Here is a 20,223-nt window from a genome sequence, read left to right on the forward strand (position 1 = left end):
ACTGGCTGCATTTTGAGGGTGTGAATTCACTGAACTTGCCCATTTCCTGCAAGAACCTCTGATGACAAAACAAAGACAAGAAGCCTTCCGCGAGGAAACCCCCGACCACCTTTTCTTTGTTGCTGCAGTCATGAACAGCTGGAACCCTGCCGCCTTCCTTCTCCTCCCTTCTCTCTGCTCCTCATCTCACAGCTCAGAGGACACAGCCCTGCTCAGCCCACCTCCGCCTGCACTGTCAGGTCCCACCACGCATGCCAAGCCAAGGGGCTGGGCAGGGCTCACACAGCACTTCAGCCCCTGGTCTACTTCTCCTTCAGGACTGTGTGCATCGGTGTCTTAACAAATGGCATCTCCAGTGATACTTCATTTCCTTGCTCTGATTGCTCCTGAGGCTGAGAGGAATGCTGGAGCTCAGTGTCACCATGGCACTGCTGGCTTGTAGCTGAAATGAGGAAGTGACAGCAGAGATGAGGTTTGTCAGTTAAAATCATTGGCTTTAAACTGCAACACCGCTCGCTGCTTTGTCTGATCAGGCCCAAAATAAACTGCATTACATCACCGCAGGTCAGGCTGAGCTAATAAGGGTGTCTTTCTCACAGTGAGAAGGAACACGTTCACGTTCTGTGCGTTTTCTTTGCAGTCAGAGCACCTTCCAACTGTGCAAATGCTGGGGGAAAATTAATTCAGATTGCTTCCCAAGTTATGCAAGAGCCACATGGAATAGAAAGCGCACATTAACAGATTCTACTATTTTAGGGCGTTCTTTTATGTCTCGTAATTTACTTTGCTATCATATTCGCAGACAAATAGAAAATAACACATAAGCAAAGCAGTCCCTGGGGTGTCCAGAGAACACAGTGAGGCAGACACCCTCAGACAAATGGCACTCTCTGTAGCCACCTGGGTAAATCCAGAGCCCACCCTTCTCAGCCCTGAATAAGGACAATAAGATCTACTCCATGCCATAAATACTTGGAATTTAGAGCAGTAGAGGCCAAAGCTATGTGAGGCTGCAGTAACACTATATTGTCTCACACCCTGCAGGGCAGCAGGCCACCACCCTCAGATATATACCTACCAACCAACCAAGGTCTTCTCTGCCTTCCATCTTCAGCTAGTGTCGGCCTGAATTCCTCCACTGTTTTTATGGGACCTATGACAATTTGCACCAGCTGAGGAGCTCCAGCCTCCCGTGACTAAAGAACGAAAGCAATGGTGCTTGCTAGTATTTACATCCTTCCTCATTGCAAACAATGCATTCCCATCCCGAATGGGAAACAAATGTCTCAACACGAAAGATATGCAACAGCATCTGCTGTGAGTAAGGGAGAACTGCCATTCACCAGTTCCAGCAGGATGCAATCATAGTGGCATACAGGTTTGGTAGCAGCATGTTTTATCTGTGAATCTGCTCCTGTTATTGACTATCTGCAAAATTAACAGCAATAGGACTGACTGGCCTATTTACAGGAAATACATGGGAGCAGCATCTGCAGCAAAGTTGCAGAAAGCTGCACTCGGTGAAGCTGTTGCTTGCACAAAGTTCACCCCATGCTCTCCATCTGTTCACACTGTGCTGGAAAGCAACTACACTCCCATCTGAGCCCGTAAATCACCACTGAACTACCTCAATGACCTTATTAAATAACAATACGTGGCATAAATAATCTCTTAGCAGTACACACATTTTGTAAATTTGCAGCTCACTGGTGAGCCGCTGTTCTCCTGTGTTTGGACTCTTTAAGAAGACCAGTGAATCAGGCTCTTTTTCCCCCAAACGAGATGATCCTGCCTTTGCTTAAGTGTAAATGTTTTCAAGTATTTGGTCCAATGACTCTTCATATGGCTTTGGCCACTACTGTCGTTAAGACACAGCCCAATCTGCTGTTACTCCTTGTATCCATGACGTTCACCTGGTTCTCTCACAGCATCTCCATCTCGACAGAACAGAGATTCACGACAAACTTGGGAAGAGGAAGCACTAAGGGCATCCCTGCTGGAAACAAGTGCAGGCCAGGGGAACACTGCACTTGACCTGCATGGTTTCCATGAACATCCAGGACTTACCCAAATTAATGCCACACTACAGAAAGACACAACCAATGTTTTCAAGAAAAAGGTGCCAGCTCCCTTCAGACTGGCCACTGCTGGAGATACCCATAAGCTCTGTCTGGCTGCACTAGCCATGCTCAGTCTGGGGACAAGTGCTTTCCTGAACCTAACTGTAAAGTTGGAGCATTTTTCCTGACAGGAGTTATGAGATTTAACAGCAAGTATAAAGCAGTACTCCTGTTTCATTTGTTAAAGCAAAGATCCAAAGCTGGGTGCTCTTGGCATCCTGCTGGTAAATGAGACAGGTGCACCAGAAGCCAAATCAGGTTTGTAGGGTCCAAGGGCTCCTTTTTGCTTCCTCTTGTCCACACACACATTCTCCTGTCTATGGCCTGAGCTGCATTCTATCAGCAGTACCTTTACCAATCTATAATATCATAATGCCCAAACCTAAAGCCACTGTTCTGTTTTGTTTCCTCCACACCTTCTCTTGGTTAAAATAAACCCATCCGATGAAGTGCAATCAAAACACTCAAATGAAACAACTTTCAGCAAGACATTGAGAAGCTGTTGCTATGACTGCTGCCAATCAGTGGCAGGAGAAGTCATGCGAACCCTTTAACTACTTGGAGTACCAAATCCAACCTTAGAGCAACTAATAGCACCCTTTGTTTCTACGAGAAGTCAGTGCCTGTGCCTCATTCAACTCCTGGAGAGGGGACAATTAGCTGGAGACTGACAGGAATTGAGACAGTTCATTTATCAGAAGGGATAAAATCATCCTCAAACACACTAATGTGAGGGTCTCCAAATCAGTTTTACTCTGTGTTGTTGTACAACAAATGCATCAGCAGCATGAGGAAAACAACACTGTGATTCGTGGTGTGTAAATAATGCTTTGCTTCATAACGCCTGGCTAGGACAATCAAATTATTTAGCTCTAATAAGAGAGCAGAATTAAGAACTCCAACATATAAGAGGACATACCTAAGAATCGATAGTGGACCACCGAAGCATTTAATCACTGTTTTACTAATCTTCCTGCACTACTTGAACTCACACCAACTCCTCGCACTAAAATCAATGGTGCTAGCACACTCATTAACAACACCTCATCAGGAGGAATGAAATCATCAGAGATTGAAAAACTAAGCCGTGGCAGAGGAGCTGGAGGCTGCAGCTGCAAGCAGTGCACGTGCTCGTGCCCATAGGCTTCCTGTGGGAGCCAGGAACTGTAACAATTCCTTTATAGGAATTTGCACTGAAATCTTGGACTGAGGGAGAGCGGCTGTGACTGCAGGTATAGCAGCACATCCTGAGAGCTGACATCTGGAGCAGGGCCGTGGGTTTGCAGCCATGGCTCTTCTCTGGGATGAGGATTGAGAGCTTGCTTGAACACAGCTCTGCCCACCGCAGGGATTTCTGTATGAACAAGGTGTCTTTCTGCTTCCCAGCTCCAGTTCCGCTGCCTTGCATCGCCTCCCATCACACAGGGCAATGTCCTTTGGTTCAGAGGCTATGCAAGCACCTGGGGGCAGCTGTGTAAGGGCCAGTCACTGCCTCTGCATCCCACGCTGCTCAGTCTCTCACTTATATCCCCTCACCAGCAGCTATTGAGTTTGCTGCATCCTCCTGGCAGGCTGCCCTACGTGATCTCTTAGTCCTGACCTGCACATCTGACACTCTCATCCTGGGACTCATTTCTCCCAGGTCTGTCAGTTCGGCTGCAATAGCTTCTGCTTGGCATCTACAGGCTCCAGGCAGTCTTTCCCCAAAGGATCTTCTGCAAGCAAGATGCTGAAGTTCTGACCAGGGCTTCATCAGGCTGCCTGGAAAAGGATGTTACTCAGAACTGCTCACAGACAGCATTTTCTTATTTTTATGCAATTGTTGAGCAAGTGTCAGAAAGCAAAACTGCCCTTGGGATGGGAAAATGGAATTAAATCTTCCAGCAAACACCAGAAAATGGATACTGACGTCTCTATTAACAACAAAATGTTTCATGCTTAGAAATTGGTAATCTAACACTCCTTCAGGGAATTCGGAACGGTGAGAAAAAAAATGGTCTAAGGCAGCACTGGAAATAAAAAGAAATACATTTAAATGAAACTCAAACTCAGGGTGTGAGGTGGGCAGGAGAACAGCCTTACTGGTCCCATTCCAGTGCATCCCCGTGCAGTTCAGGAGGTCACAAACGGAAAACAATGGCCCAGATGCTCTGCAGCTCCCAGCAGGCACACAAGGATTGCCCCACACAGAGCGCATCCTCCGAACTGCTGCTGTGGCTGCCAAGCTGAAATGACCCCCACCAGCAGTGGTACGGACAGAGCCAGCACGTGATATGGCTGAGCTGCTTCTTTAAGTGCCAGACTGCAGTCTGTCTTGGAGCACTTATGGATGGCACAGTTCAGACCAGCTCTTTGGTGGCACTGCTTCACACCAAACGGGCAAACTGATGGCCCAACACCACAAACATCACAAGCCACAGCCCTGAGAAACAGCTGATCCCAACCTAACAGCCAAAGAGCTGAAAGCAGTGCCCCAGCTGAGCTATGCCATGTCATCCAAAAAAAGGAGCACAGATGGGCACAGGTATGCACCCACACTTTGGAGCTGTTATGGTGAAGTAGAAGGGAAAAGCTGCCATTAGAAGTTTGGTCCTCACCTCCTCACTGTTATGTTGTGACACAAACCTGGTCACCCCAGGGAGAAGCCAAATGCTCCCCTTGGAATTTCCCATCCAGAAGAATGAACAAATAATGTCCTGGTCAGTGTTGCACAGGTCTCTTACACAGCTCCTGTGCTGGATTTCATGATGATACAACTCTCAGAGAAAATACTAAATAACTAAAAACATCAGCACTCAACCTACAAATACCTACCAGCCCACCTTCCCTTCCCCTTCTCCTCCTCCAAGCACTGTTCATTTAAAGTGATTTGCTATGTTCTCTTCTGCAGCCAGCATTTAACAGTGGCTGAACCTCAAAGAGGGGAGAAAACCCTACTGCTTCTGTCTGAGCTCTCCTGTAGTATTTCTCAGAAAGCTCAGAACCGCTGCCCTTCTGCCCAGACAGCAGTGGAAGACGTACCTCGCTCTGTGTGCTTAAAATGGGGCATCTGCCTGAAGAAGCTACAGCTGAATCCAGGCTTTCACAGCTAAAAGTTGCACGGTACCAAATTGCATCGCTGCTCCTGGATGAACATCATACACGTGTCAGCAGATGTATTCCAAATCTGTCTAAGAAATCAATTACTTACTGCCAATACTACATGTCCAACTCCAGTAGATTGCTTTGAAAATCTAGAATAAACATGTGCAGTGTAGTGTACATGAATACAGATAGCACACAATGTGCAGGCTTCATATATACAGAACAGCAGAGCGGAAAGTCTCTACGCATAAACAGAGTCTGTATGAGATCAGATTTTAATTGCAGTTTTAATAGCAGCCAACTGCTGGAGTTACCTGCTTATTATCAGTCCTGAGAAGCAGCATGAAAATAGCATTTTAACCTTTCATCTGGAACATGGTCCTTGCTAATAAAATTATCCTAGAGTCATCCGTGCACATAGTTGGTGTCAACTACTTAATATGCAGAATAAATTAAAGGCCATTTGCATATAGCAAAACAGCGTCCAGTTGATTTCAGGCACGTTAATCTCGTTCTCATGCTGGTGCAGCTGCACAACAAGCCCATTCAAACCCTGAACCTCCTCAAATTCTGCCCTTCTTTAATAAAAGCATCTCATCCCCTTGACTTAGCACTTATAGACCATTACCCGCACGGCGCCATTAATCCCACCTCGTCTTTTCAAAGCAAAAGCAACCTTGATGAGACAAACGCTCTTATCTCCATTTTAACTCACACTTACACCTCCTGCTATCAGGAACAAACCTGAGTGCGGGTGAAAAGCCAATTGAAGTCAACAGAAAGACTCCTAATAATTGTTTTTCTCCCATCAAGCGCCGACATTTCCAATATTTCTAATCAAATACAGGGAACACCAGGATTAATCCTTCACTGAAGACCACATTTTCTTAGTGACATATGAGCAATAATCAATATGAAGTAAATACAAACACAAATGAGGAAAAGGAATGGTAATGGACATCAAAACACTGATCTGCCCAAAGTTTCTTTGGCTACCTGCAGAATAAGGCTCCTGCTTCTCACTGTGAATGAATTCTTTCCTTTCGTATTTGGCTCTGATCCACTGTTCCCGCAGCAGTCTGGAAAAAAAATAACACACAGAGAAGTAGGCATGGTCCAAGACAAACTAAGGAAGAATCCATAATCATTAATTCTGCAATCAAAATACAACTGGGATTTAAAAGTCTTCCAAACATTAAAAAGCACACTCCAGACTCAAGAGTTTCTTCCATGTTCTGTTAGACAACAAATTGTTTCCCTGCACATTTTATTGGAACTGTACTAAAGAAAATCTACAGATTTAGCACAACAGCCCATTGCCACCCACCCAGGCCGCCTCTGCACAAAATTCCCTCACCATACAAACAATTCTAGGCAAGCTCCTCAGATTGGATTCTTTAGTAAAAGGCATCACTGAACGAAGAAGGAAAAGAACAAAACTACAAACAAGAGAAAAAAAAAAAAAAAAAAAAAGATCTTTGTGCTAAAGCTGTTGGTATGAGAACAGAAACACACTTTGTGTGATGTACACACACGATGGCCCATAGGGGAGACTTGTGACTCAAGAGACGTGGAGCTCATTGTAAGGTGTTATGGACCTCCCAAACTAGCAACAATAGGAATTCAAGCCATAGGTGCTCTCTTCAAAATGAAAGCACAAGAGGACATCAAATGGTCACACCCCAGGCCACAGCCAACCTCCTGGAGAGAACAAAGGTGGGAAAAACACGAAGCCTTGAGAAGACCAGGAGCACGTGGCTGGCTGCTGTGGCATCTCTCTTCTGTTGCCACCCTGTGCTACACCCTGGATTGAGTACAGCCCATCTTCAGATCCTCACATGGGGCTCGGGTTGGTTTTGCAGAGGTGTGCACTAAGATTTCTGGGCTGAGCAGAAGGCTCTTTCTGGATCCAACATCTACACCACATTAGGCTGTAAGTGTAGAAGACTAATGACCCACACAGCAGAATTTAATCGTCGGTTTCTATACTTCTGCCACTCATCAAGGAACCTCCAGAAATTTGGTCACAAAATCAACACCAGTACTTAGATTTCCAACTGTTCTCTCCGTTCTCCAACCCGCTGCTGCAAACAGCTTGTTATCACCACAGCCAAACTTGGACCTTTTCAACAAGACCATCAGGGATTTAACGATAAGGAAGAGAATTCACATCATCCTCAGTTCCAGCTGACTTCAGTGGATCAGCAGGAGCTGCATCTGTTCCAAAGCCTTCCAATGCGAACGTTTAAATAAGTTTCACGTGCAGCAATGGGAAAACGCTCTTGCTCTATCATGCAAATACTACAACAGATACACCCTGCTGGTCCCACGCCTTAGGGAACCCTGTTCTGCAATGACTTATTTCCCAAGATGCTGTCAATGACAATGGTTCAGCCTCTCCACAGCTGTTGTGCAGGAGAGCACAGACTGATCTGCCACAAGGCAGCTAGTCCAAACGGGTGCCCTCAGAAGATGCAAAAATCCCTTGATAACCTCTCCAGCACTCAAACCAGACCACAGGTGGTCCCAACGGTAAGTCTCAGGGTAGACAAGACCCCAGCCATGCCACATTCCCAACCCACACAACTTTCAAACATTCTTCCTCTGTTCTGTGTCATCACAAACACAGGATCTCTCAGCTACAATTTCCCCCAGAACGTCAGCACACATTGAGAGCTGCCCACCATGAGGACAATTCAGTGCAAGGTCAGTGGCTGCAGCCTCTGCTCCAGTTGTTATTTATAGAAAGCAGAACCAGCAAAAGAAACGAAAACAAAGACCCAAAGAGGACAGCAAGGAGTCCAGCATCTCCTTTATGGGCAACAGGGAGCTTGAGTAAGCGCTTGACCATACTTGCTAAAAAAGGACTAGAGACAATCCTGCCATAAAAAGCTGCTGTTGAGTCTGGAGGTAAACCCCAGCATCACTGGCACTGCTTGTATGAATCTAAACAGGCACAGGAATTCATCCTGGTATCTACAGGATCTGAAGGCAACCAGAGGGCAGGGCCAAGCCTCAGGTCCCTCGTACAGTCTCCACATTGTTCCCAGTAGACTTCAGATCTGATCCCCGTTTCATTTTAAGTACACCTTCAGGGAGTGTTTAGATATGTGCTGCTGACAGAATTCTCTGCTTCTGTTCAAGTGTATTTTTCTTGAGGTGAAGGTGTACATAAATAACCCAGGGCAGACATCACATACCCAATACAAGGCCCTGCAACCCAAGCCCTCTTTGATTTCAACAGCTCTATCATGAAGTGACTGCAGCACTTGCCTGCCGGGATTTGGTATTTCTGGTGATGGGATACACAGCAAACACACAGTTTGTGTTTCTTAGAAAAATATAACTGCACTGTTCCCGAACTACAGAGATGCATAGCTTTCAGGATCAAGTCCAAAAGCTTTAAGCAGCCCACCTAAAGTCTGGCAGGCTGCTGCTTACAGGGAGGTGTCATTTTTTTGGCAATAAGAACAGAAAGGTCTTCGTAATTAACACGGTAAGAAACTGCGAGCAAAGGAAAAAAATAATTAAGGAAAGACTGTATTTCCAGCAGCAGCCTGTTGAATGGAGTAATAGAATGGACAGTCCCTTCCACCTCCTCCATCCTCTTTGAGGTATCGTTTTTCCATCACGAGTGGAAAAACCAAAGCCAAAGCCCCGCCCTTGCAAGAAAGGGGAAAAAGCCACTGTCATTGAAGCTAGTTTTCCTCCAAAATGAAGAAAGAAAATAAACAACAGAGCTGCCACGTAGAGCTGGATGTGCATCAACTCCTCCCTGGGATGAACACTGCACACTGCGGAGACTGCAAGATTCCTGGCAGCTTCTCCTTGGGCTCTCTCCCACAAAGCACAGGTGCTCGAGCAGTAGGAGAGGTAAGAGGTTGAAGCATTTTTTTTCCCCGAGAAAAATAACCCTGGCAAGATGAGCGCTCAGAGCACATCATTCCACAACACACACCGGTTTGGCTGATGCTCAAATCGTTCCTGCAGTTGTAGATGCTATGGAAACTGCTGCCAGGAGCCATTTTAGATCAAAACTGAGATCTGCCAATGGTGCACAAAGGAATGATTTTTTTACTGCCAGGCCAGGCAGCACTGTTCACGTCTGGGCCTTCCCAGCCTGGGGAATGGATGCACCACTGAGATACTTCACAGAGATGACAGGTGTCCTGTCTTTTCCAAAAAAAGGCTTTCTGCATGCTGCAGGAAGACAAATACAGGAACAAGAATACAAAGACACCTTGAGGATGTGAAAGGTGCTCAGGATCCCTTCAGCTCACCTTCAGGGTGATTTTGGACCGGGGGAACACAGCAGAGCCTTTCTACCCAAAGCCAACATCTCCCAGAGGGAGTCCTACCAATGCTTCCAGCATTTCCATTTAGTGCACTTCTTAAATGGCTGAGTGCATCTCAGAGCCTGACACACAGACTGGGCATTGCCATAGCACAGCGCTGAACAAAACCTTCCGCTGGTGACACCCAGCTCAAGCAGCACTATCAGGGGGTCTCAGAGGCTACAGCTCACCTGCTTGCTAATACAAAAACACACAAAACCCCATTGGTGCACTGTGGGGTTGGGCCCTAGAAAACAATCTCATGGAACAAACAACATCCATCCATCCTCTCCCTGCTCAGTGCAGCACGTCCTGTCTGCTCAGCTGCCTCACTCTGCAAAGCCTGCTCCCTTACAAGGGAGGCTCAACTACAGCATACAGGATACAGCAGCTTTTCCCTTGTCTCCATCGAAGAGATGCATGACTCCAAGAGAAAAGGAAGAAGAAGAAGAAAAAAATCCACCATTTTGACACTTAGAAATAATCAGCCCCTCCTATTTCAGGAAAGTAAGTTACGTTTTGGTTCAGAAGGGCTATTTGAAAAGGCAGAAATCAATGGGTGGAAATTGGCATTTTTGTAGCTTTAGGAACTCGTAAGAGTCTGGGGAACAGACAAGCTATTGACTTTTCCACATCATCTCAACAGGACTTATTAAATAAGATCCCTTGCGTGGAATAAATTCTACCACACATGCTCAGAAGAACACAGATTTTCAGGACTTCCTACAAATGCAATCCCCTCTGCAGCTGAAAACAACATGTAATGCTAAAACTAAAATACGACAGAGGCTGCAGCTGCACAAACAAGTGAAAGCTGTTTACCAGCAAAGCTCTTTACTTACTGACAGTCAAGAAATGTTGGCTTGTAATAAAACGGTGGCATTTTTGATTCGTATTTTGCTTTTGCTACGTTGTTCCCATTTGAGGCCATAAACTGTAAAAGAGAAGAGAATAAAGAGAAAGAACTAAGAAATGTTAATGCTTGGGTTTATTTCCCTCGTCCTCCTTTGCTTCCTCAGAGCACTAAACTAATTGGGATGGGGCCACATCTTTCCCTATTCATAAATTTTACTTAATTAAAGTCACTTTATAAGTCTAAGAAAAACATCCTCTTCTGGGCAGCCCATGCTCAATGTGTTTTGTCAACTGTATAACCAGAACCACAGGTAAGCTTGTATTTTTCTTTATTTCCAAGGTTTTTTTCCCCACTATTTTCATGTTTTTGAGGTCCCTGAGTTTATATATTCAGACAATTCAAAACAAAAAGCAAAATAATCAGAGAAGGAAAATCCCAACCAACACAAAGGCCTATTTTTCTCATAGAACACATGACTGTGAGCTGTGGCTCTCTGAAAAATCTCAAATCTACAAAACAAAATGTAAAAATCAATGACTGGAATCATTCTCTGTGCCCTTAAAGATAAGAACAGTCAAAGTACACAGGTGTCCTGGTTGGGTTTGCTTTAGCAACATCACCAAAATCTGCTTGGTTGCATAAATAGAGAGGATTTACATTGCAAGGGTACAGTTCTTTATGACACTGAGTTTAAAAGCCTTCAGAGCTCAGTGGAAGAAAGCCAGGAACAACTGAGCTGGGCAGGGATGGCAGGAGACAGTGGATGTAACAGGAGAAACAGAAGACAGTTCATTTAGGATCAATAATTTCTACACAATCCATGATCATTTATAGAGGTGGAGGAAATACTCCCATCCCTTTCATGAAATAGTTATTCCATTTTTCAACCAGATTTCATAAGTACGACATCACAGACTTCAATTCAGAAATGCCTTCTGGGATCATGTTTGCCATACCTTCTTTGGACAGGACTCAGTTTTACTGCTTTGCTGGTGAGGTGGCATTAAGAGCAGCGATGTGAAATGCAATGACACAAGCTCGCTGGCATTTCAAGCCTGAGATGCACATACCTCCACTTGAGCATCATCCCAGTCATCCAGACGGACAGACTTCACCTTGCTGACTTGTGGAATATTGCGATGGATTCCCGAACAGTTCAAACAGATGAAAATCCCTAGGCTATGAGACGCCCAGTCTGGATCTGAAATTAAAATGGAGAGGAGTACTTGGCTGGTCAATGAAATTCAGCACAGGAAGGAGAGGTGGACAGCACAGGTAACAGCAGAGGAGGTCTGGAGTCACTGGGTCCAAGTTCCATCATAGTAAAGGCATCAGAAAGGCACACAAGATATGCATTAGTTTATACTAATTATCAGTATAATTGGTATAACTGTTAGCAGGCCTCCAATCCCAGCAGCAACACTTATTCACAGAAACTCAATACACAGAGAATATACGCACAAGATCCCCCAGAAGTCAGTCCTCACTCACGAAGAGCAAAATGCCCAACCTTCGCCAGCAGAGCCCACCCAGCAAGCACTGTGTGGAGCAGGAACTGCCCCATTAAAACAAGCAGCTCGGGGAAACCCTTGTGCTGCTTCCCTGCCTTGGTTGTTCTTATTTTGGGAGATTGTTCTCTTTGTTTTACAGTGGGAACACAACACGGAGAATGCAGAAAGGGCTGCCAGGCCGGGCTAGGCCCCATCCCTGGCTGCAATGGCAAAAGGCTGCAGTAGCAGCTCTGTGCTTTCTCTGAGCAGAGCCACGCTCTGCATGCAGCCCTGAGCTGACATCTCGCACACAGCACTTCAAACTCCCATCCCTCATCTCCACATTCCTCCTCAAAGAGCTGTGGCTGCCACGAGGCAGTGCCCAGCATACAGACAGACTGCAGGGCAGGCAGGGGCACCCAGCAGTGCCTGCCAGCAGGTCAGAAAGCCGCAGGAGCTGAGTTAGCACCCTCCAAGAAACTGCTAAGTAGTGAATACCCCCAAACCAGCTTAAATGCCAAGTGAAGTCTTTCCGAAACATCAGTGGTAAAATAATTTATTAGTGTAATGCTATAATGGGATGGAAAGGATAGCAAAAATAGTGGGGTGACAAAGTCTTGGGTTGCAGCAAATGAGGACAAGCCCAAAAGCAGCAGCTGTGGATGCAGAAACATAGGCAGGAAATTTGCCTATCTCTGGAAGAGCTCAGGCATGCAGGGCTCCCCGGTGAGATACCTCACCTCCACTGCCAACCCTTAAATGAGGGCTGGGAAGGAGTGGATCCTGGCTTCACCCTTCTGAACATTGCATTGCATGTACCTGAGCTCCCCTGGGTCGGCCCTGCCTTCCCACCAGGTGCTCCATCACTGCGTCCAACCATGACTTAGCATCTCCACTACAATTAGCAAATTTGTAAGCATCATCTGCACAAGGCAGGGGGTTATAGACCCAAGCAGGCACTCATCCTGGTGCATCCCTGTGACCCCGTGCTGCCCAAAGGCAGGAAGGAGGGTGCAGGATTCCCCTTTCCATCTTCCAGAGGTCCCCTTGGCACCCACACCCCACACACCTGTGACACAGTTGTCAGCAAACTCCAAGTGCACAGACTGCCCACAGACACACAGGGGCTGGTAGCAGATCATGGCAGCAAAGAGTTCCCCAACCACATAACAGACTGTCTTCACTTCTGCTCTCCAGCACGAAAAAAACCCAGTTTATGACAAATAACAATAGATCTCCAACCCTTGTCTAATCACAGCTTCAACTCTTCAAATGACTGCTAACACAGACTCTGAGATAACGTTTTATCAAGGATGTGATTAAATCCATATGTCTTTACACAGCTGGAAAAGGAAACTTTGACGCAACACGGCGGAGATTTTTTTATCACCTGCAAACACACCAGAACAACTTTAAAAATAAAAACCTGATACAGCTTCATTTAAGATAAATAAATAGATGAACAAAGCTAAACTCCAGAGGAGGACACTGAGAGTGACTTCTTCACATCTTGTTCATCTGAAAGGGAAGACACGGCCAGAGCTCAGAGAAGCATCCAAAACAAAACTGAAACACTCAGGCCACACAGCTTAACTCAGAAACCAGCCCTGGCTGCTATGGCAAGTCCCAGGAAGGCCAGCACACAGCAAACCAGCTGCAGCTTCAACCCAACATCACTGAGCATAAGAAGGGATGTGGAGGATCAGAACTTCTCCTGTCTGAGGCAAATGAGAAGAGGAGCTCCTCAGGAAGGCAGAGCCTCTTCTCACCCTGCACAAGAAAGGTAACGTGTCCTGTGACAGATGTAAGCACAGGGATATCCGTGCAATCTACATAAGCAAAGGCTTTTCTGCTGTCACTCACTGCTGTTGGTTTGCAAAATACCAAAGTGAGGAGAACCTCGTGCAAAGCACTGCAGTTCTGTTGCTATTTACTTTGGGAAAAGACTAGGTTAGTTAGCAGGTCCTGGTCATGCACATTTAAAAATAACAATAAAAGACACTAAAACTGAAGTCAGCCTCCCACCAGCACTCCTCTCTAAGTAGGAAAATTCTTCAGTGAAGGCATTAAATTTGCCAAGGCTTTGGATTCAGATCAGCTCCATCAAGAGCAGGCAGACAGAGCTACCCCTCTCGATGCCCTTCATTTCAGAAGCTCCTTTCCCTGCACAACGTGGCATCAAGCTGCCATGGGAGACCCCAACACCCTTCCCTCTGTTTGCTTGCACCAAGGTAGAAGAGCTGGAAAATTCCTGGGAAGAAAAAGAACCATTTCAGCTGGAGGACAATGGAGGTGCGGGAACAAGTTTCCACTTTTAGCTTGAGAATGAAAAGACCGTTTGACGGCATTGGAGCAGCGAGCTCCAGAACAGCTTTCCAGTGGGAGGTGGTGGGGGCAAAGCACGAGCTGCAGCACACAGCCCTGTGCTCCACGGAGGGATGGGATGTCAGTGTGGATGACGGGACCCAATGGCTCAGTCACCTGCCTTCAAATAGCTGTTTTTAGATCAGTGAGTGGATAGGGAGTAAGAGGCTTGAGATCCAACCCTCTCCATGCCCTCCTTAATCCAGAGCAAATCAAGCAATCCCTGGCACTCAGCTGTTCTCCTCTAATCACCACCCTTACTTCAGGAAATCAAGGGAATGGAAAAGCTTCACCTGCTCCAGAAATCACAGTGCTGGGCTGCAGGAGGGTATTTGCAATCCACCTCAGCTCACACCCCCCTCTTCAGGCTCTGATACATAGCACAGCACCAAACCCACTGCATTTTGTAGCACAAACCCCCTCTATCACTCAACCTCTGCTCCTTCTCCACCCCATCCATGCAAGCCCCGTGTACTGAAAGGCTGATATTCCCCATTATCCCTTGAGGATCCGGGTTCCAGTAATCCATCCCAAATAAGAAAGATGGAAATTATGTTAAAAAAGAAAATCAAAAAACACATGAACTGCTAGAGGGTTTGAACTGCAGGACTGCTTCGATGGGATTTCTACTTACGTCTTCAGAGACACACTGTCCTCCCGCACTGCAAAATGAACCTCACTCAGTGAAAACACAACCCTAAGTCACAGAGAAGTGGAACAAAGAGAGAAATACTCAAGGTCTTGTTATGCTCCGAGACGATAATTCATCTTGTGATGCGAGGAAAGATTGCCTGAGATAAAGAATTGTTTAGGGGGAAAAAAATTTAAAAGGCATATCTGTAATGCACCCAAACAACCATGCTGCAAATCAGCCCCTGGGAGCCCAACCTCCACGCACCAGAATGACAGCACAGCACCCCATGCCGCAGGTAACAGCACTGTGGGGACTCCAACCCCACCACTGGGTCTCACAAACGCAGCCAACACAGTCTCATCCGTTACAGATGGAAGACATTTTTGCAACTTCAGTATTTTTCTTACTCGGAACTTTCCTTGCAAACTAAGGTCCTTTAAAGACACAGTTAATGAAAACCAAACTAGGAGCCTTTCAACAAACATGAGCTGCATGAGTGAAAAGCAGCCACAGCGGTTTTTTCATCACTCTCATTTTCAGTTTCGACATTAGCAGCTTTTCCACACCCCAGCCATCCAGGCCAGAGACTCTGCTCCCTCAGCCTGAGACGTGCCCTCAACACCTCGTCTGGGAAAACTCAGTGGAAGATTTTGCACTGGAGATTTTCCTGCCAGCCCTGGGGAAGGCACAGAGCATACATCTGACCTTTCTGAGCATCAGATTCAGCGCCATTCGAGATCTGACAGCAAACAGCCTTGGTTTGAGGATCTGGATACCTCAGTAATACTCAGCTGGGATTATTTAAGCGGCAAATGCTGGCCCAGACCCAGGCTATGGGTAGGCTTTGTGGAGCTCTCACCAAGGATTCAGCCAAGAGATGACCCACAGAGGACAAAACTCCTTACACATACCAAGAGAACAGGCACTGCCAACGCTCCCTGTCTGTCTTGGGGCTGACTTTTTGCATGGTCACAGTCTTGTCACGACAGTGCAAACTCATCTGCACCAGGAATCCAGCTTCAGTTACATGAGCCTGTCACACCTGGGGCAAACCGTCAGCCCAGGGCTGTGGCTGCTGTTCTGGCACCCAGGTGAGCCTCATTAACAAAAGAAAATCTGTTTGTTTTTTTTTTTTAACAGCAGGGAGAAAAAAGCTCCCATTGATGGATCAATTTCTCAAAGAAATACTCCCAAGAACAAAAGAAAATCCAGCTAGTTTCCAAACACGTGAGAAAACTGGCTGACACAGAATTTCCACCTGCTATCCCTCAGACCCATCCTAGCCTCTGTCATCTGCATCCCTTCTCTGAGCGACTCTCTTACCATGGCTCCAGCTCAGGATTTCAGGGAAAGGAACATGCTCAGCTGAGAAGCAACCATAACCATCAGGGCTCCTGGCCTGCTGCTTACCCCAGCTGCACCACATCAGCAGCACGACCACGTGGGAACACAGCACTGTGCTATTTCCCATCTTTTGTTCATTCTCCACTCTTTCCATTCTCACTTCACCTTCTCTGCTTCATTACTTTTCTGTCCCTACCTGTCTGCCTGGCACCAGCTCTCATCCTTATCTCTCTGCGTATCCCATTTCTCAATGGATAATGTATGTACACCACAGTCTGGAGGCTCTCCAGGCTCCTGTCCCACATCAACAGACTCAGAAAGACGTGGCCTGATGCCCCTGCCCAGGATGAGTAACAGGATTCAGCCCAAATATTTTCAGTATCACCCACAGATGCCAGTTATGCATCTTAGCCCCCACGGAACAACCCAGGGCAGCCGATCCATACTGCCACCCTGAGCAGATGAGCACTTCACAGCACAGCAGCCAGCTCACCTTTACCAAAGACACCAAAGCAAAGCGATCGCTAAAAAAATTGGGGTTAAGGACGGCGATGCAGTCCCAAGGAAGTAATGCTGTGACAGAGGGCAGAATGGTATTAATATAGCACATCTTGTCTAACAAAAGACACTGGCCCCAATTCTCTCTGAGTTTCACTACGACATCTCTGCAGGCAAGCATCACTGAAAGCAAAATGGCTTTGTTGTTTTACAAACCCATTTAGAGACTTTAACAAGAACCATCTTCCCTCAGTGTGAGCTGTTTTACTGCCCTACAGCTCCATTTCTATCTGCTGGTGCTGAGGAAGTCCCCATTTTGTAGAGGGGCTTAGCACTACGCACAGGGCAAGGAAGCGTCACCCCATGGAAATGCACAGTGTGGGCTCACTGTGTTTCCTCTGGGAAGGGAGAATGTAGGGATGCAGCGACTGCTGTGCCCACATGGCAGCTGGGGGTGGGCAGCTGCAGCCCTACAGCCCGCAAATGGGTGGGAGCAGAGCCGCACAGCAGTTCCAAATTGCAGAAAGTTCTTTGTCCTCTCCAGCTGGTACTGGGGACACAGCGCTGCGTGAGCTGCGGCTTCATGAGATGTCGACTGGGGACATAAAGCCACTGGTAACGGTACGTGCTGCTTGGTGGCACCCGACAGATCTTGAAATCCCCAATAAATCAATACCCAGATGGTTAAAAAGCAAAGATACAGCTGAAACAGGTTTTGTTTCTTTTTTTGGTTGTTTTTTTAAACTACAGCATGACCGGTTGAAAAGGACATCCCTACACCTCCTTTAGAGCCATATAAGCTCACGCACATTTCGGTGTACCCATGCGGCAATAAGGAAAAAGAAAACGGGATGGGGGAGGGGGCCAGCGGCAATGCGATTTTCTAAGACTCCCCCAGGGCAGACCTGCAGCACCAGGCAGGCGGTGCCCAGCGAGAGCCGGGGCCGGGCTGCGCTCCCGGACGTCGCACGCGGCCCCAGGAGGCGAGGAGCCGAGCCCAGCGCCGCGTTCCCCCCCGCAGCCCGGCTCCCAGCGGCGCAGCCCCGCGCTGAAGCGGCGCTCCGTGCCCGCACACGGCAGCGGCAGCGCCGGGCGGAGGTCGGAGCGCAGACACCTGTCCTGCCGCACGGACGCGGCGGCGGCACGATGGCACGGCGGCACAGAGCCGCAGCGGGGCGGAGGGGACCCGCCGCGACGGCACCGCGGTCCGGCAGCGGCACTGCGGGCGACCGCGACGCGGCCGAGACCCCCACCCTGTGCCGGCGGGGGCTCGGGGTAGGGACGAGGGTCCGGGGAGGAGCGGGTGCCGCAGCCCCCGCCCGCGCTTACCCGGAGCGGCGCAGTCGGCGCACGCCGCGTTGCCCGGCCGCTGGAGCAGCTCGACCAGCGCCTTCCTGCTCCTCTCCTTCGCCATGGGGGCTGCGGGCGGGTCCGCCGCGGTTAGCGGCGCCTCATCGCGGGGCGCGGCGCGTTGGGCGGCGCCGGGGCTGCTCCATGCGGCCCCTCGCCCCGCGCAAGGTGAACGGCGGGAGGGGGAGCGCCGGGGCGGTTTCTGCCGCGGCCACCTCCTCGCCCCGCAGCCTCTCTCCTTCTCTCTCTCCTTCTCTCCCTCCCTCCCGGCCGGGCACGGCGCCGGTTCCGCCTTCCGCCGGGCCCCGGGGGCCGGCAGCTCCCCGTGCCGCTCGCCCGCGACCTCCAGCGGCCGCTCTCCGCCGGAGCCCCGCAGTCCCCGGTGCCCCCCGTGCGCCCCGCTGAGCTCTGTCCTTGGGGTGCTCTCGCTGGCCGGGGCTACCTCTTTCCCGGTAACGCCTTTTGGAGGACTCCCTAACCCCCCCGCTCCGCACACCGGCTCTCCTTCACCGCCGTCCTCAGGCGGACATCACCGCCTTCTCTCCTCCGTGCCCCCCGGCAGGACTGCCCCTCCAGGTGCTCATCGCCTCTCCGGGCGCTGGGGACGCGGCACACCGCTGGCACCGGCTTTGTGAGGGTCCCCGGGGCATCGCGGCTGCGTCGCTAGGGCCAAGGGCTGCAGCCGCCCTCGCACCTCATGCGGCCAAGGGGCAAAGGCTGTGTAACAGCTCGGAGCGGTGATGTGGGAAACCTTCTGAGAGGAGGGGTTCAGATCTGCAGCTTTGAGGCTGCCGTCCTCATCCCTGCAGAATCCCTCCTCTCAAACACAGGCTGCGGGCATCAGTGACACTGCTCTGACCGCATGTGGTCCACACAGCCTTGTCTGCTCCCTTGAGCCCCACTGTGCTGCTGTGTGGCCAGAGGCAGCAGCACCTGGAGGCTCCACGCAGCTCTGGGAAGCCTTCCAGCAGCGCTGCCTCGATCCCACCAGCTTACACGGATGTGAGCAGAGCCACAGGTTCCAGGGAGCGTTTTGTGCAAAGAAAACCGCATACGGCCTTAAGTAGGAGCAAAATCATGGCCTGATAGGTTTACAATGCTCCCCTTGTCTGAAATACATTTTCCCGAATGACCTTTGCATTTGTGCTGTCAGGCGAGCGACTGTAACCGAGTCAATTTCTGATTGTTCCCAACTGACGTCAGGCTGCTCCTTGCTGACTCTGTGCAGCACTGCGCCGAGGGTTGCTGCTTGTACACGTGTAGGCTGATGACATCTGCAAACTCGTTCCCATGCTAACCGAAGGCATAATCCCAAACAGAGCCCTTTTGTTGAGGTTTGCAGCCGCAGCCTCCAGCTGGTGTGTGCCTGCAGGCGACCTTGCTTGTTCAGTCCTTCACACTAACCTGGAGCAGAGCACCAACATCCACCAGGGGCTTAAACCCATGCCAGGGAGTTAAGCCGGCTCCAGCACAGCATCATAGCCCCAGCCCTCCCAAACCCTGCCAGGTCGAGCTTGTGGGACTGCTCCTCGGTATAAACACTTATAGGAGCAGAGCTCTAAACCCAAATCATAAGGCAAGTTTATCACCTGCACCTCAGCCCCAACACTGTCCCCTCCCTCCAGCTTTCCCAGCGCAGGCACTTGCTGAATGCCTCATGCAACAGCCAGGATGCTGCAAGTCATTGAGAACTGATGGGGGCAGGGGCTGAGGGAAGGGGGGGTAAAGTCTCTGTTTAGCTTTCCATTAAGTCTTATTGATTCTCTTAATTTTTGTTCTCCTGGTTGCTAGGCAATCCCTCTCTGCGTGCTGGAAGCCAGGGCTGCAGACAGAAATTTATATCTTGTAATAAAATCAAATATAACAGAGTCTGTTGTCAGTGATGAGAGGGGAGCGGCTGGCAGAGGAGGTGCAGAAGGAAGCCAGCCAGGATCAACCCGCAGCCATCGCAGCGCTCAGCTCCCACCCCACCCGTGGCATAAATGCAACGGTGCAAATCCTGCTCCCAGCATCCAACTGGGAAACAGCACAGGTGGATGGGCAGAGGGGGCAGAGAGGGAAGTTGGAACAGGACCAAACCACCCAGAACCGACAATAATCTTCTGTTCAGTGAGAATGCGAGGCTCAGCCTGTCCACGACAAGGGCATC

At 48.9% G+C, this 20,223-nt stretch overlaps 1 protein-coding gene across 1 annotated transcript in view; it reads right to left on the reverse strand.

Moving 5' to 3' along the window:
* ADAP1 (ArfGAP with dual PH domains 1) overlaps positions 1–18,454 on the reverse strand; it is a 39,859-nt gene extending 21,405 nt beyond the window's left edge. Inside the window, exons 1-4 of the mRNA XM_085238045.1 lie at positions 18,054–18,454; positions 11,465–11,595; positions 10,381–10,472; positions 6,201–6,283 (exon numbers count right to left, since the gene is read on the reverse strand). Of these exons, the coding sequence (XP_085094171.1) occupies positions 6,201–6,283; positions 10,381–10,472; positions 11,465–11,595; positions 18,054–18,138 (391 nt within the window). The 5' untranslated portion in view covers positions 18,139–18,454. The remainder of the gene's footprint in view (positions 1–6,200; positions 6,284–10,380; positions 10,473–11,464; positions 11,596–18,053) is intronic.
* Between the last annotated feature and the right edge of the window lie 1,769 nt (positions 18,455–20,223).

This window comes from Meleagris gallopavo, chromosome 16 (genome assembly GCF_905368555.1).
Source record: "Meleagris gallopavo chromosome 16, MGAL_WU_HG_1.1, whole genome shotgun sequence".
NCBI lineage: Eukaryota > Metazoa > Chordata > Aves > Galliformes > Phasianidae > Meleagris > Meleagris gallopavo.